The 17072-nt window shown below is 51.0% G+C and overlaps 1 protein-coding gene across 6 annotated transcripts; it reads right to left on the bottom strand.

Annotated features, from left to right (window-relative positions):
• Positions 1-129: 129 nt before the first annotated feature.
• Positions 130-16163, bottom strand: HDAC3 (histone deacetylase 3). 6 transcript variants are annotated; one of them, XR_015222611.1, is made up of 16 exons: positions 16101-16163; positions 15895-15977; positions 9857-9999; positions 8382-8463; positions 7562-7618; positions 7410-7465; positions 4589-4722; positions 4230-4310; positions 4067-4140; positions 3478-3542; positions 3041-3130; positions 2866-2924; positions 2366-2445; positions 1820-1977; positions 683-1538; positions 130-249 (listed from the first exon to the last, which is right to left on the bottom strand). XR_015222611.1 is itself a non-coding variant. In XM_086621753.1 (15 exons), the coding sequence occupies exons 1-15, from the start codon at positions 16153-16155 to the stop codon at positions 1469-1471; spliced, it is 1287 nt and encodes a 428-aa protein (XP_086477879.1). In that variant the 5' UTR covers positions 16156-16163; the 3' UTR covers positions 258-1468. The 6 variants fall into 6 exon arrangements, 2 of the variants coding, with proteins under 2 accessions (XP_086477879.1, XP_086477880.1); XR_015222613.1 differs by lacking the exon at positions 130-249 and adding an exon at positions 258-601; XR_015222612.1 differs by lacking the exon at positions 130-249 and having other exon boundaries at positions 258-1323; positions 1406-1538.
• Positions 16164-17072: the final 909 nt, after the last annotated feature.

Raw genomic sequence — 17072 nt, 5'->3', positions numbered from 1 at the left:
AAAACCCATGAAGGTTTCTTGAATCAACTCTGCAGCTTCCTACAAAGCTTTTACTGGAATCAGAGGCATGGGCAGGGGTGGCCACCAGCCCACCTGTCCTCTTGTAAGGGAATTCAGGGCACTCTCCTCATTGTGAAAACTCACCAGGCGTATTTTGAGGAGCTGAATGCCCTCCATTCATTCAGATACTGGAGGACACTACCCTGCCAGGGATGACACGCTTGTTCTTAATCCTTGGGAGGACAGGAGCTAAAAAGGTGTGAGCATTAAACAGACAAACAACAGGTCAGGTAAGAAAAATACTGCCTCTTCATTTAATGTTTAAAGACATCAGTAAACAAACAGAACAGTACAGAGGCTAAACCCCTCCCGCCTCCCCAAAGGGCAAACTCCCAACCACGACAGGTACCAGGCGACGCCTCGGGAGAAGGAGCAGCAAAGTTTGGGATTTGAGGGACGGCCAAGAGAAATCTCTGCTGTGTGAGGGTGAGATGCCAAGACTCGGAGGAAGCAGCTTCCCTCACCCACGAGCAGAACGATGTCTCCTGGGACAGCCAAGAGGGAATGGTTTCCACGCCGAGTGAGCAGCCCAAATCTCTTGCTAACACACAGAAGGGCCATGTGTGAACTTGGAAAACAGCTGGAAGCTACATGAGAGGTGCAAGACACACTATGTACTGACCTGGGCAGCCAAACCTCTGTTCCACAGTGATTTTAGCCTCTTGAAGAATAAAAAACCCAGGGAAGTTAGGTCCAACTGGGCAAAGTGTTGCCGTACTTGTTTGTGAACGCAAAACCGAGTATGGGGGGGGCACTGAACAAAACTATGCTCTGCATACATTCTTCCATCCTGCTCCATCAAGCTGCTCCCTTCTCCAGGGACACTCCTGATCCTTATCCCACAATTGGCCTCGTCTTCTCAAACAGTTTTCCTTGAGCTGTGGAGCATCGGATGGTTAGAAGGGACACCAGGAAGCAACTGTCAGTGCAGGCTTCAGAGGACAGTCGACTGGGTACCTGAGCGGAGGGCTGGGGAGAGCAGGATGTATCAGGTGTTGCTGCTGAAGAGAGGCAGAGATCGTAGGCACAACCGTTCCCGCTCCCACCTTGCTGGCAGAAGCCTGCACGGGGATTACAGGCAGTGATGGAACCAGCACGGGCCAGGCTCTGAAGGCAGTGGTGCAGCTGCCGGCCAGTACACAGCACAGACGCGAACGCCACTTGGATTTCCATTTCCCAGAGCAGTGACAGCTGGAACCGTGACACGTGGTGGAAATGAAGGAACACATTTCACTGCTCTCTGCCTCTCCAGGTAGCAGAAGCCTGCAGGGGTGGTGTTTCTGCTGCCACTGCACGCAGTCAAATACGAGGGGAGGGCTGACTGGCTTCTATGTGGCCCAGTTACCTGTTCCAAGCACCCATGTCCAATATGGGACCCCCCACAGTCCAGAGCCCCGCACCGGAGCCCTCAGATCTCAACATCACTCTCTTTGTCGTTATCGTGGTCACCGTCATAAAATTCGTTGGCAGCTTCAGGCCTGGGGAAAAGACAATCACCGTCAGCGAGGAGAGCCCTGGCACCCTTGGGGCCAAAGAAGAATGCCTAGGTCACACTGCCGAAGGTCAGAAGATGCCCTGCACCCAAACACCCATGAAATGTTATGTGAGGAGACCACAGATGTCTAGAGAGAGGCTCCTTGGATAAAAACAGAGACTCAGAAGTGGTTTCATATCTGTTCTAGGAAAGTCTCCAGCATATCACGTGCCCATCCTAGCGGGACAGAAGGAAAGCCCGTTTCTCCAGAACGAGATCTGGTACCTGCTGTAGTTTTCCTCAGAGCCTCTTTCCTCTGGATCAGGCTCATCTGTGCGATCGTAGCTGAGCAAGTCAGAAGGGACATCATGGATCTGCACGCTGGGAGCATGGTTCAGCATTTTCAGATTCTCAAATATCGTCTGCCTGATCTGATCCAAGTACTGCACAGAAAAAACAGAGGGATCACCAGAGTGAGATCTGGCAGCCTCCACGGAGCCACAACTGTCAGCACCACTACCTGCCTGCATCACCTATGTGGCAGCCATGAGAAACAAATTTGTGCAAAAAGCTATTCATCAGGAGGTGGGAGAGTTAATTCAATCACTGAGACTCAAAAGAGCACAGAAAACAGTAAGACAACCCAGCACAGTTCTCAAATGCCATGAGACTTTCTGACATCCCAGAAGAAAAGTCCTGCTTGTTTTTTGCCAGTTTTCTGCCTCGCAAGAATTCCTCGCCTGGGCTCTACCTGGTTTCGCAGGACAGAGCATCAACCACAGGGTGCTGGAAGCAGGCAGCTGATGTTGCAACAAGGCTGCGAGCCCTCACCTGCCTGGAGTTCTGATTTTCAATCCTCGTACTGACGTCAGGATGAAGGGTGAAGTCTGGAGCGAAGTATTCGAAGTACTCTGTGATGGAACGAGCAAGAGTTACAGCTCGGAGGCAAGGGAGCCAGCCTGCCCTGCTCTGCAGAGAGCAGAGCTCGCCCTCCCACCATGCTAGGAGTGACCAGACCCTAAAAAGCACAGTGATGTACAGCTCTGCAAACGCAAGGAATGACACAAAACAACAGAATGAGCAAAAGTAACGCTCAGGTCACTGAATAGGAAACGATCCAAATGACATGCCACAGTCAGGGTGTGTCTGCCCAGCAAAGTCTGACAGTGGGTGGGGAGGGGAAGACTAAGACCATCTCATAGATCAGAAAGTGCTGTCACTTTGGCCCTGGTCTTATCTCTAGTCAATGCAGAATAGAAGTGCTAATTCTTCAGTTGATATAACAAACACTTTAGCTCAGCTAATGAGGAAAAACCAGAACTCCAACTCACCGCTGTACGGGAGCTCTTCGCTAATCGCTTCATCTACAAGCAACGATGTTTCGTAAGTCCTGAAAACAGGGAATGAGATGAGCTCAGTCCAAAGAAAACTACATGGTACACGCAGGGACAAAGCCCACAGCAATTGCTCAACCAGTGACCTTCAAAAAGCAGAGAAGAGACTCACCAGCATCGTGCCACATTGCGGACTGTGTAACCACCTCCTCCCAGTACCAGCAAGGGGATGTTGAAGCTCTTTACATACTCCACGCACTCCCTAGAAATCCCAAACAAAAAAAACATCAGAGCTGTTAACTGCAGCACACGTTCATGCATCAGAAATGCCACCATGCACCCAAACACCACCACGGCTGGTGTGATACACCTGGAGTTCAGGGCCTCCACCCAGGGAGCCTGGACCATGCGCTACCGCGAACCGCTAGGGTGCAGCGCCTTGACCCCCCTCCTGTCATGCAAGAGTTAAAAAACCCCAAAAAAACTGCTGGTGCTGCTGGAAGGCTGAACACAGAGCTCAAGTCTCACAGCAGACGACTCATCAGAGCCCTTCAGACTCCAGGACAGTCTTTCAAACAACCTGCTCTGCCCCAGCCTGGCTGTACTCACCCATGTCCTCTTATACTGAGGTTAAAACAACCCAAACGGTCGCACCCCAGGGAATCGGCACCGCACTGGGGAACAGAAAAAGAACAACTGAGTTTTGGCTACGGAAGCACGGCTTTCCAGGCACACATCAGCATCCCCACCCCTTGGCCACTCGCATTCCCCAGAGGGGACAGAGAGCAGCTCGGTTAGGACACACCAAGCCTGATCCCCTGGGAAGAGAAGGTAACCCACTGATAGCAGCCCCCTCCAACCTACAGCCTCGGGAAGGGATGGATATGGGAAGGGATGGATATGGGAAGGGATGGATATGGGAAGGGATGGATATGGGAAGGGATGGATATGGGAAGGGATGGATATGGGAAGGGATGGATATGGGAAGGGATGGATATGGGAAGGGATGGATATGGGAAGGGATGGATATGGGAAGGGATGGATATGGGAAGGGATGGATATGGGAAGGGATGGATATGGGAAGGGATGGATATGGGAAGGGATGGATATGGGAAGGGATGGATATGGGAAGGGATGGATATGGGAAGGGATGGATATGGGAAGGGATGGATATGTGCACGGAGGTTTGCTTTCTTACCTGCAGTACTATGCAGGTGGGCTGATAGTAATCTACCACCTGGTTAATGACTGGCTGGAAGAGGTGTTTATAACCTTTGGAGAGAAAGATAAGATTTGTCACAGCTCTGGAGCAGAAGGAGGAGCAAACGCCTGGGCAAGGGGAAAGGGCAGGGAGCACCTACTTTGGTCATCGATGCCATCTCGCAGAGGCACGTTGAGACAGTAGTAACGACCACTCTCTGCACCAACTTCATACATGTCACCTGGCCAGGGAAAAACAGGACAGTCACAACAGCTCTGAGGCTTCAGAGGTGTGGAAAGGCCAGATCTGGTCGGGGTTGAGATCACTTAACCTAGTTAGGATCCCTCTGTCTCACAAATAACGATACTTGTGTTCCTCTCTAATTGCTTTTCCATGTCCTTTCTTCCATTGTTTCTCCCTGCAGCCCTCGTTCTGTGATTTTAAACTTTTATACTCCAGCAGAGCTTTCAGAGGATTCTGAAACGAGGCCAGGCTCACACTGTAAGGGAAAATACATACCTGTCCCAGGAAAGAAATAGTTCCCATATTTATGGAATGACACTGTCATGACACGGTCCGTCAAATAGAAAGCCTCCTGCACACCGTCTCCGTGATGGATGTCGATATCAATATACAGAACACGTGGGTGGTATCTATGGAATACAGGAGGAAAAGCACCATTATTGCCTGCACCACACCCGATCTCACTGTTCCCCACGTCTCAGTAACACCTGGTGCTCTGAAAACCACCACCGACATCTACCTGCAAGGCCGCTTGCCGAAAGTTCTCACCTCTTCCACCTGAGGCACATCGAATGGGTTAGAAACAGGACACTTGTATCCAGTCAAACATGCCTCACCACTAAAATGTTTTCTTCTGATGTGCTTACAGAATCACAGAATGGTTTGGGTTGGAAGGGGTCTTGAAGATCATCTAGTTCCAACCCCTCAAAGCCTCATCTAACACTTCCAGCCGTGAGGCCTCCACAACTTCTCTGGGCAATCTGTTCCAGCGTTTCACTACCCTCATTGTAAAAAATTTCTTCCTTAGATCTAATGAAATCTCCCCTCTTTCAGTTTAAAGTAATTGACCCTTGTCCTGTCACTTCAGGCCCTTGTCCAAAGCCCCTCTCCAGCTCTCCTGTAGGTCCCCTTTAGATAACAGAAGGCTGCTAGAAGGTTTCCAGGCTGAACAACCCCAACTCTCCCAGCTTGGAAATAGATACTGGAATAAAAGGTTTTCAGATGGGGCCAGAAACGCCTTGGAAAGCAGATGATGAAGAAAACCTATTTTAACCACCTGGGTGTTAGAAAGTTGCATGTTTTTGTTTCCTCTACAAGCAACATGCTGTTAGTTAATATTTAGGAGCGTCACCGATTTTTAATGGCATCAGGAAATGAAAGGTAAGCTAGCCAAAGAGGAGGTAGGAACACTTAATTCCTCCATGTACCAGACTACTGGCAGCACTATGTTCCAGCTGGCTAGCACCAAGAACACCAGGCTGGAGTCAATTTACTGGAGAAGAAACTTGCTGGGTCACAAAGACAGAGGGTGAAGAAGGGGAGATCATCACAAGTAAATGCATTGGGGTAATGGTCAAAGCTGATGTGCTGTCGAACACTGGAGACATGGCCCTAAGCCATCCTTGCCCATCAGCTCTACTGCTGTCTGCTCGGCTGGAGAGAACTTCTCCAACTTTTTATAAGGAAATACTGCATCTGGCCAGTCCACAAAGAACAGGGAATCTGGCACCCATGCCAAAACCCAAGGGGACTGGGGAGGGACCTGAAAAACCATGACAACATTGAAACAGAGAGGAAGAGCACATGGTTTGTGCCATCTGCCTCGGAACCATGGCTTTAAGCCTGTCTGCAGTGACCTGATCAAACTAGCTGATGGTGCTGACCTGTGCTAATGAGCAGATCAGTACCTTGCCTCAGTCTCCCAAGACAGACATAAACAATTTAAGACAGCCCAGATTATTCATCCCATAGACAGCTGACAGCAAGGAGAAAAGGTGGATGCATATACACAGCCCTTGCACACTGGTAAGGTGCACAGCCACCACAGTACTCTCACAGTGGGAAGTAAATTCATGTATGCAGCCACCTGTTGCAGAAATCATAGAATCACAGAATGGTTTGGGTTGGAAGGGACCTCAAAGATCACCTAGTTCCAACCCCCCTGCCATGGGCAGGGACACCTTCCACTACACCAGGTTGCTCAAAGCCTCATCCAACCTGGCCTTGAACACTTCCAGGGATGGGCAGCCACAACTTCTCTGGGCAACCTGTTCCAGTGCCTCACCACCCTCAGTGTAAAAAATTTCTTCCTTATATCTAACCTAAATCTGCCCTCTTTCAGTTTAAATCCATTGCCCCTTGTCCTGTCACTACACACCCTTGTAAAAAGTCCCTCTCCAGCTTTCCTGTAGGCTCCCTTGGTTCCTCAAAACAGGGAACAAAAGAGCAGGGATATATTATAATCTCCCATGATGGGTAACTGGGCTGTATTTGAAGCCTCTGGCATATGGGACTTGTGAGACTAGAAAATGGGTGCGCAGGGACACACAGTGACGACCTGAGGTTCCAAACACAGGGCAGGGGAGACTGGCAGAGAGGAAAGAGGTACAAGAAAGCCCACTATCTCCCATAAACCTGACTTTGAGAGTGAGTATGCTTGCCACCAGTCATGTAACTTTGTCTGGTCAACCCCAAATCTTTTTTAATTCCATAAAATCTTATCTCAGATTCAGCGACATGGAGGGCATTTGAGAGTACAGAAAAAAAAATAAAAATCACAGATTAATCCAAGAAATAGAAGGTACTTCAGTAACTCTTCCTCCCATTCTGAATTTATTTTTCATTTTCTAAAATGAAAAAAAAACAACAAACCCTGACCTTTTCTACTCAAAGCAAGTGTCCTTTGATCATCCATGTGTTCCTCAAGTCCTGTTCTTAAGCCACTCGAGCAAATCATGAAAGATTCGAGTCATTTAACTGTCTCCAGTCAGCCATAATTTGTGTTTACCTACAAAAGGCTCACTGTGGCAAAAACACCAAGGCTCAGGAGACCCTGAAATGAGTATTTCACAGATGGATGAGAAAGGGAATTGAAGAACTCTTCTGTGTCCCTTAAGCTGCACGCCACAAAACTGGAGTCAGACGTTGCAATTCTCAAGCTCCCCTAAAGAGGCGAGGCCAAAAACCCCAAGTTTTTGGCTTTCCCTGGACTCTAGAAAGGTAAACGAGGTGTGGAAACAGAGAGGGAGAACAGTGAAGCAGCAGAGGGAAGCCATGCACCGGCCAGGACAGTGCTGCACTCGCCCCATGTCCTTACTTGAGCAGCTCCAGGATGCCAATAACTATGTCGTTGACGTAACAGAACCCAGAAGCCTGCAAGACAGAGAAAACCAAAGAGCATTACAAAGGGATCAACACAGAGCCTTGGCCTCAAAAAACAAGGAGAAGTGCACGGGTTTGCCTCGTTACCTCGAACTTTTTGGCATGATGCAGGCCCCCTGCCCAGTTTATTGCAATATCACAGATCTAAGAAAGAAAAGTTAAGTCAGTTTAAGGTGACAATGTGGTAACAACCACCTTGCACCCACTTCCCCAGCGCACCCGCTTCAACCTGCCCAGCACTGCGGCACACAAACACCCTTCTGTCCTTTCCTTCTCTTACAGAGGCCTTTCAGAATCTCTGTCTTGCTTGTTAGCCCAGACAATGGTTTTGGTTAATTGTGTCCTTACTGGATCGGTCCTGTGCGCTGCATTCCCTGTTAGACCAGAAAAGATCATCCCCCACCTCCACTGCTGCCCCTCCAGCCAGCAGGCAGAGCTCCTGGCACACACAGTTTGTTCCTGTACTTGTTCTTCACACTCATTTGACCTTTCTCAGGTCTCCAAAAGACTCAAACCTCTGTAGCTTTTTTTTGCCACCCTCCCAAGAGACCCTCTTCTTCAGACCCTCTGTGGAACCTCATTTAACACATTTCCATAGCAGAGACCTAGCAGCAATCTTGAGGTCTCCCAGCAGCTGGTTCATGGAAGACTCTGGGTTTGCTCTGTGGAACTGAGAGTACTTTGTGACTTTAGTACATGCAGCATCCTGTGACTCCATCTGGCTTAAACACCTACTAAACAGTTATGGTCTCAGGCTTCACAGCCCTACGGCGCCAGGTATTTACACTGCAAAGCAGCAGTGCTTGCTGTGTTGTTTTACAACACACATCCATGAGGTTCTCCTTAAATTGCCAACCAGCTGGCTTCAGCCTGTGTTTCAAAGAGATAAGCGTATCAGCTCAGTTACCTTGTTGTTCAGCTGTGTTGCTCCCTGCAGGGAGGCCCCAGTATAGCGAGAGCAAAATTCAAAGAGGCCTGGAAACACTGGGCTGAAAAGAAAAAGAAACCATGATTCAAACACAGAACAACTTCTCGTTCCTCCCCCTTTTTCCAGAGTAAAGCCAGGAACAAAACTGTCCAGGGACATTACCTGAGCAAGATCAAAACTCATTCTCTGTGAAAGAGTTAATTTGGGATCACTCTGACCCTGCTCATAACACACTGAGTACCAGCGGGCAAGCAGTCTGGCTGCAAACACAATGGGAAACTCAGTGAATTTGATAACAGTTACCAAAACTTCCAAACTAGTCCTGAAAAGGCTCCCCTGCTCCCAACGTGCGCCAGCATCCGTCCCACAGCCCTGCTGACACGTGCCCAGAGCTAGGACGTGCATCAGGACAGGGGAGGACTGGTCTGCTCTGCACTATCTCTCCCTTGGCTCTGTCTGGAAGATCCTGCTCCCCTCCTGCTTCCCAGCACACAGCCCAGCATGTGATATGCTGCAGCTGGAGATGGATGCTGCCCTTAAGACAGCACTGAGGTCTGATCCATCCCACCAAGCAGAGCCAGCCCTGGCACCAGGAGAACACAGAGACCCAGGACATGGAGCCCCTGTGTCACCAGCTCGCTCACCACGTCACGAATTACATACATGGACAAGCAACAGCTTAAAGACTGTGGTTTCTTTTTTTCCCCCCCTTTTATTTCCAATAAGAAGATGGTTTCTGATCATCAGAGCAGCAAGGACACAGAACAGTCTTCTGATTCTCAGCCTACATACTAAAAACCAGGCTATCCTAATACCTGCTTGGAATAACACTGTTTTCTAGCCAACGTAACTCCTCCCGTGCCAGTACAGCTTTCCCCTCCACAGAATACCTAAGGACATTCTCCTCTCTGACAGCCCTTACAACCCTCAACCAGTCAAGACATACTGGTACCTCCTCAGTCACCACAGCGCCCTTCCACACGTTTCTTTCAAGTTTCATCTCTCATGAATGAAAGACTGGAATGGAATATTCTCAATAAGATCTCACGTAGTTTTGTACAGAGGCATGAGTATCTCTTTAGTTCTACCTGAAAATCAGGCTCTCAAAGCTGTCTTGAATTCAACACGCACATATTAAGGTAGATAAATTGACAGGCAATTATTTAAAAAAATAGTTAGCATGTTCGAGAAGAGCTGGAGGCTCTGCAAGAACAAGCAGAGACACAGTCTCTAACCCAACAAGCTCACAGCCTAACCATAGACCTAAAAAGGAGGACTGCAAGATCAAGAGAAAGGAATCAAGGAAGTTCCAGTAACATACACAAGAGGGACACACACCTCATTCTGGTTAAAATCAAATAAGAAACGGGACATTCGAAAAGAGCTCTGTGGACACGAGCAGTGCAGGACCACCCTTTCCGACTGCGGGTTCACGGGAGGCACAGGGCACTCACCAGTCATCGCCCACGTTGAAGGCGTTGAGGCTCTTGGTGAATCCCTGCATGTTGTTGGGGCTCACCCTCTGCAGGAAGTCTATGTAGTCCTCGGAGTGGAACCGGCACATGTCATGCTGGGATGCCTGGTACGGTTTGAAAACCTTCAAGAGAGAATCACAGAACGGTTTGGGTTGGAAGGGACCTCAAAGATCATCTAGTCCCAACCCCCCCGCCATGGGCAGGGACACCTTCCACTACACCAAGTTGCCCAAAGCCCCATCCAACCTGGCCTTGAACACCTCCAGGCAAGACTTATTTCCCATCCAAACTCACAGTTGCTTTGGCTGTAAGAAACCTCTAGCTCACTGACAAACGACCTGCACAAGGTCTATCAAAAAAACGTTCCAACACATCAGCTTCCTGACATTCGTGGTCATTTAAATTCAACAAGTTGCTCCACAAAGCCTGATTTTTCAAGCTGATTTTTCTTTCAGCCATAAAATCCTCTCCTGCCTCATAATAACTGCAGCTCTTGCCACACACTCTCTGATCCCTTCCTTTCCTGGTGCACACCCTGTCCTCCTTGGGCAAGCCAGCAGAATCAAACAGCTGAGCTCAAACTACAGCTTTTTCTTCACTGGGGGACACTATTCCCTTCCCAGCCACCAGCCTTCACACCATTTTAAGACCTTGATATAGGGCTGGTTTCGTTGGCTCTGTCACCTTTGCCTGTAACGGGCTGATAGGTTCCAAAGTTATTTGGGAAAAGCTCACAGACAGACGGAAGAGTTGCCTAAGATTTGTTTCCTTTGGAAAACCGGCAAAAAAAAACAGTCAGGGAACTGGATGGATTCAAATTAAAGATCTTGTGACAACATATGGTTGCCAGTTTGGCACTTAATGCACATCCCTCAATATACAAGAAGTTAAAAATTCGCACCGCGTCCCTGGTAAGAGGAAATTAAAGCTGCACTGAAACCTTTCTTGTGCTTCCCAATTTCTCTTAATTAAAGCACGCGCTTTACAGAAAAAGCGGAGCATGAAGGAAAAAAAAAAAAAGATGCACGAGCTTGTGTCCAAAGGGAAAAGTTATCAGGGCAACTGCACCAACGTGCCTGTTTCCTGGGCTACGTGGGAAATGTTCATTTTCAGAGACATTTTCGGAAACATAACATTCCCTAACACACACGTCACCTCCTTTCCTGACTTCATCCACATGTGCTGTGGTGTTTTCCACACGGATCTGTGGGGTTTGGTGTTTCTCTGCTGCCTCCAACAACTCAGACGAGGAGGATGAGGTGACTCACAAGCACAAATCATTAGTGCAGCTGCTCTGGGCGAAGGCAAGACCTGTTCCCCACGAGGGCTCTGCACAGGTACCTCCCAGGCATCCAGACGGCGGATCAAACCAAACAAGACCAAAAAAATTGCTACAGAGCTGTCATGGAGAAGAAATAGCTCTCACAGGATATCCAGAGGCTCCCCTGGACAGCAAAAAGTAGGGATGTGAGATTTGAAACAGAAAAGAGGGGAAAAAAAAAAAGACCCAAAGCTTCAAGGCTGACTCAGCTGCTGGTAGAAGAAGCCACCTGCCTCCTTCCACCCCTCGCCCTGCTCCCAGCGATCCCACCCACCTTCCCAAGCAAGCTCTGGCACTCAGCCCCCTCTGTTCGCTGCCTGGTTTTGCTGAATCCGCAGAAAACCGTCTCGGCTTTTATTGAGCTGCACCAGTCCAGGGATGCAACAGCTCCCAGCAGCACAAGAAAGGCAGCGGGAAGAGGCAGAGGAGCAGGGAAGGTGAGAAGCAGGACAAGCTCTTCCCATCCGGCGACGCCGAGCCCAGCGTTCCCGCGCACCGCTGCCACGGATAAGCTGGGAAAGCCACGAAGATGATAAGAGGGCTGGAGCACCTTTCCTATGAGGACAGGCTGAAAGAGTTGGGGCTGTTCAGCCTGGAGAAGAGGAGGCTCCGGGGTGACCTTATAGCGGTCTTCCAGTACCTCAAGGGGGCCTACAAGAAAGATGGGGAGAGGCTGTTCAGGAGGGCCTGTTGTGATAGAACAAGGGGTAATGGTTTTAAAATAGAGGGAGGTAGATTCAGGTTGGATATTAGGAAAAAATTTTTTACCATGAGAGTTGTAGAACACTGGAACAGGTTGCCCAGAGAGGTGGTGGATGCTCCATCCCTGGAGACGTTCAAGGCCAGGTTGGATGAGGCCCTGAGCAACCTGATCTAGTTGGAGATATCCCTGTTCCTTGCAGGGGGGTTGGACTAGATGACCTTTGAAGGTCCCTTCCAGCCCTAACGATTCTATGATTCTATGAAAGGCACAAAGAGGCGAACCCGGCTCGGCAGGACAGCGGCCTTTTGTTTGGAGGAGGCAGAGAGGGGACACGAGGCTGGAACCACAACACAAAGCTAACAGGACCTTTCAGAGTCGCCACCGACCGTAATCTCCGCTTTTATTTGCTTGGAACTTTGCTGGTCAGGATGAAGGTTCCTCTGCGGTTTTCAGCTTCACGAAGGAAAAGATAACCCTCCAAAAAAAGGGTTTCAAGACTAAAAAATGTGGCAAAGTGTACAGCTCTGCCTCCTGCCTCATTCCGACGTGGATTTGACGTTTAGAAGCGTTATGGCAGAACACGCTTTTTGCCCTTTCTGCAAGAAAACTCCCCGAACTCTAGGGAAGGCATTCACAGAAGTCCATATATTTACAGTAAAACTCTGGAAAATAAACTCTGCAAAGACCCCACGTGCCCCCAGCGTCCTCCAGCTACATCACCCCGTGAGCACAACAGCAGGTCACGGCGGCCGGATGTCATTTTACTAGGGAATTACATCCATTACGCAGGGAAGCTTTTCTCACGTTTAAACATTCCAAATTATTTTTATCTATCACATCAAGTAACTGTTCCACCGGTCCATTTCAGCACCTTCCTTCGCAAATCGGTGGCGTGCTTTAGTTTTGGGACAGCTTATTTTATTCTCTCTCCCCACAGAGGGGGATGCTCTGGCAGGGGAAGGGCTGGAACTTGAACTTGAGCCCGTGGCAAACGCCAGGAGCTTGTACAGCCCTAGAGATGACAACAAAGTCATGCAGCGTGGATGGGCAGGTACAAAGCAGCCGAGATCTGGCTTTTCCCTTTTCCCCACTTGTATCCATTTGGCTGTTCAGATTTTGACCTAAAAAAAGTAAAAAGCAGGAAAACTGCATTGCTAGCACGACTGCAAGAGGTTTTTTTGCATCTTGTCCTGCTCATATAGCAGAGAGGACACTGTGAACGTGTCAAAATGAAAACCCCTGGTCTAATCCTGCTCACTTGTGCTCACAGCGACACAACTTTGCGTTTAACGGCGCCCGACTCTCAAGTGCTTGAGAAGTGCCCTTTAAGGACAGGCTTTCTTCAGTATCACAACATCTAAACATCGAATCAAGTCTTCGAGGGCGCAGGCAAAGCTGGTTGTAACTTTGCTGAAGGTCTAACGGTGGGGATGGGGGAGGCTGGGAAGCTAATTGGAGTCTGGAGAAGGGCCTGGGATAGACGGAGAGGGACTGGAATTTGCACGTTTCTGTCCAACAGCTCTGCACGATCACTGTGTTTTCACGATGGCTCATGGTTTATGATGTGAAAACACATTGCTGAGACAAGACAATCACACTTTCTTCTCTGCGGCCTCAAAACGAGCCCAATTCTATTACCAGTTACTCACAATCATCTACACCTGCAAGCCCCAATCTACGATCGGGTTCTACAGGGATTCTGAGAGCAAACGCCTTCGAGTAACCTCGAGCTCAGGCTCATGAGTAAGAGGGGAAGCAGCTGGTTTGCAGAGCGTCACACGGGGCAGAGCCAGACTGCAGAAGGGTGAGGAACGCACATGCGATGCACGAGCGTGAAGAGGAAGGACAGGGGAAAGTCACAACATCCCTCGCAGATCACAGCCATGATGGTTGCGTGTCCTTCTTCCACCTCCCCTCGCTGTTTGCTGGCTTCACACGACGATGCCTGTGACAGAAGTGCATTTCACCTTTTTTATAGAATCTCAGAATCATGGAATGGTTTAGGTTGGAAGGGGCCTCAAAAATCATCTAGTTCCAAGCCCCCTGCCATGGGCAGGGACACCCTCCACTACACCAGGTTGCCCAAAGCCTCATCCAACCTGGCCTTGAACACTTCCAGGGATGGGGCAGCCACAGCTTCTCTGGGCAACCTGTGTCAGTGCCTCACCACCCTCAGAGTGAAAAATTTCTTCCTTATATCTAATCTAAATCTCCCCTCTTTCAGTTTAAAGCCATTGCCCCTTGTCCTGTCACTACACACCCTCGTAAAAAGTCCCTCTCCAGCTTTCCTGTAGGCCCTTTAGGTACTGGAAGGCTGCAATAAGATCACCCCGGAGCCTTCTCTTCTCCAGGCTGAACAGCCCCAACTCTCCCAGCCTGTCTCCATAGCAGAGGTGCTCCAGCCCTCGCATCATCTTCGTGGCCTCCTCTGGACCTGCTCCAGCAGCTCCATGTCCGTTTTGTGTTGGGGACCCCAGAGCTGAACGCAGTATTCCAGGCGGAGTCTCACAAGAGCAGAGCAGAGGGGCAGAATCCCCTCCCTAGCCCTGCTGCCCACGCTGCTTTGGATGCAGCCCAGGACACGGTTGGCTTTCTGGGCTGCCAGTGCACATCGCACATCAATTCCCATGAAAAGACACTGTAAATGCACGTATGTCCGTATATGTACATGCATAAACACATCCATCCATGAACATAAACCCAGAGGTGGCTGCAGTTGCAGCCCACAACGTTCAGAATAACATTCTGGGTAGGGGCCTCTCCCCAGGGCACATCAAGCAGATCACAGACTGTAGAGACAATAGGCAGCAGCTACACCTGGCCTCTGGATCAGATATCACACCCTGGAACCGCACCAGCCAGCCCAGGAATTAAATCGCTCAACGGTCTGCATCAGCTTGGACGCAATCCCACCGCACCGAAAGCAAGAATAAGCCAACAGGAGACAAAACGAGTTGCCCAAAGCGATCAGCAGCTGCAGGTGGCATGGTCTGCCTGGCAAAACGGGCAAAGGCTATCCCAAAAGGGGCAGAACAGTAGGAGACTTTTACCATTCTGACCTTGGTCTTGCATCGTGAGGCATTAAGTTACATGCCCTGCACTCCCATGAGCTTCTCACTCGCTCTGTGCTGCAAGAACAGGCAGAAAAGCAAATGAGGATTCTAGGGAAAGGAGCACGGTTCAATCCTGTTTGCACCAAGTGAAACAAAACACCCCAAAAGAGGGGTACCACACATTCGTGGTGCTCTTCCACGACCCTCAAACTAGTTCATTTGTTGAAAGGTGAAGACTGAACTTTTCTTTTGATTATTGCTGTGTGCTGATCACGTTTTATCAAGTCTAGACCAACCAAATTTCAGGAAGAGGGAAAACCTAACGGTAACTTCAGGGCACTGGACTAGACTGTTTGAGCTGGTTGGGCAACAAAGATTTTGCTGAACGGGTTGGACAATCCCTGATCAGGTACGAGATGGGATGAGTGAACCCCATCAAGGTGAACTAGCGAGGGTGGTTTTTCTTTTCAGCTTTTCTATTCCCTGACGACACAGTCCACAGCGGTCACCGGGTCCTTCCCAAGAAGCAGCTACAGACACAGGAAAGTCACGCACGGTCCGTGGCGTCGCTTCCGCAGCTCCTGGCACGCGGAATTTTGAACAAGACACCAACAACCAACGTCGGTGCCTTTCCCTTAGAGCTTGGATCAGCTCCGGATGGTATGGAGGAGGGGGGGGGGCTCAGGTTGATACGCACACCTGAGGCTGCAACACGCGGAACTCCGTCACCTGCTGTGCCAGACGCGGAGCTGCAGCGGGAGCAGCGACGCAGCGAAGCTCTGCTGAGCCTCCTAAGCCTGAACGCGGTGGCCACGACGGGCGCCAGCCGGGCAGCGCCCGGCTCTCCAGCACCTTTTGGACGTGCCGAAGCCTACGGGCACCCTGCCCGCCCGCAGGCGCCTCCCGCCGCTCCCTCTGCCCCCGGAGAAGCGCCGCTTACGATCATTTTCTTGTAGAGCCCGTAGTGCAGGACCAGGCTGTGGGTCAGCGCCAGGCGGTGCGGCTTCATGGGGTGCCCCGCTCCTGCAAGGGAAGCGACAGCGGCAGTCACCGGCGGGAACCGCCCGCCCGCCCGCCGCCCCCGGGGCCGCCGCTCCCTACCCCGCCAGCCATACCCCCGCCCCGAGCCGCCGCCGCCGCCCGCACCGTAGTGGAAGTTGCCCACGTCCGGGTCGTAGAAATAGGCCACGGTCTTCGCCATGGCGGAGAGGCCGGGACCGCCGCCGCGCGCTCCCGCCTACGTCATCACGCCGCGACGGCGCCTTGAGCCGACGTCTGCCCGGGCGCCGCCGGCAGAGATGGGCGGGGCCGGGGGCGGGGCCGGGGCGAGGGGCGGGGCCGGGGGCGGGGCCATCGTCGCCGCGGCGTCCGCGCGGTCCCTGCGCCGGCACCGCGCACCCCGTCTGCCCCCACTTAGTCCCGGCTGATCCCAGTTCCCCGCTGGATTCTATCCGTAGCCCTACAGCTGCCCCCCAGGCACCCCCAGCTGCCTCAAGTTACTCCCAAGTGAACCCAGTTACTCCCAGCTGATCCCAGTTCCCCACCAGATTCTTTTCTGTAGCCATACAGTTGCCCCCCGGCACACCCAGCGGCTCCCCAGTTACCCCCACTTGCCTCCCAGCCATCCCCAGATGCCCCCAGTCATTCCTGGCTGCCCACAGTTCCCTCAAGTTGCATCCCAGTCTTCCCCTTTGCTGCTCCTTACCTACCCCTAGCTGTTTCCAGTTGCTCCCAGCATCTCCCAGTTGCCCGCTGGATTCTCTCCCATAACCCTACATCCTCTGTGCAATCACCATCAGCTGCCCTCAGTCACCCCTTGCTGCCCCCCAGGCACACCCAGCTACTGCATTTTACTCTCAAGTGAACCCAGTTACTCCCAGCTGATCCCAGTTCCCCACTAGATTCTCTTCTGTAGCCCTACAGCTGCCCCCAGGCATCCCCAGCTGCTCCCCAGTTACCCCCACTTGCCTCCTAGTCACCCCTTGCTTCCCCCTAGGCACCCCCAGCTACCCCAATTTACTCCCAAGTGAACCCAGTTACTTCCAGCTGGCCCCAGTTCCTCCCAGCTGATCCCAGTTCCCCACTGGATTCTCTTCTGTAGCCCTAGAGCCGCCCCCA

Source organism: Tauraco erythrolophus, chromosome 16 (assembly GCF_009769465.1).
Source record: "Tauraco erythrolophus isolate bTauEry1 chromosome 16, bTauEry1.pri, whole genome shotgun sequence".
In the NCBI taxonomy this organism is placed as follows: domain Eukaryota; kingdom Metazoa; phylum Chordata; class Aves; order Musophagiformes; family Musophagidae; genus Tauraco; species Tauraco erythrolophus.
This window is presented reverse-complemented; position numbering and strand designations above follow the sequence as displayed.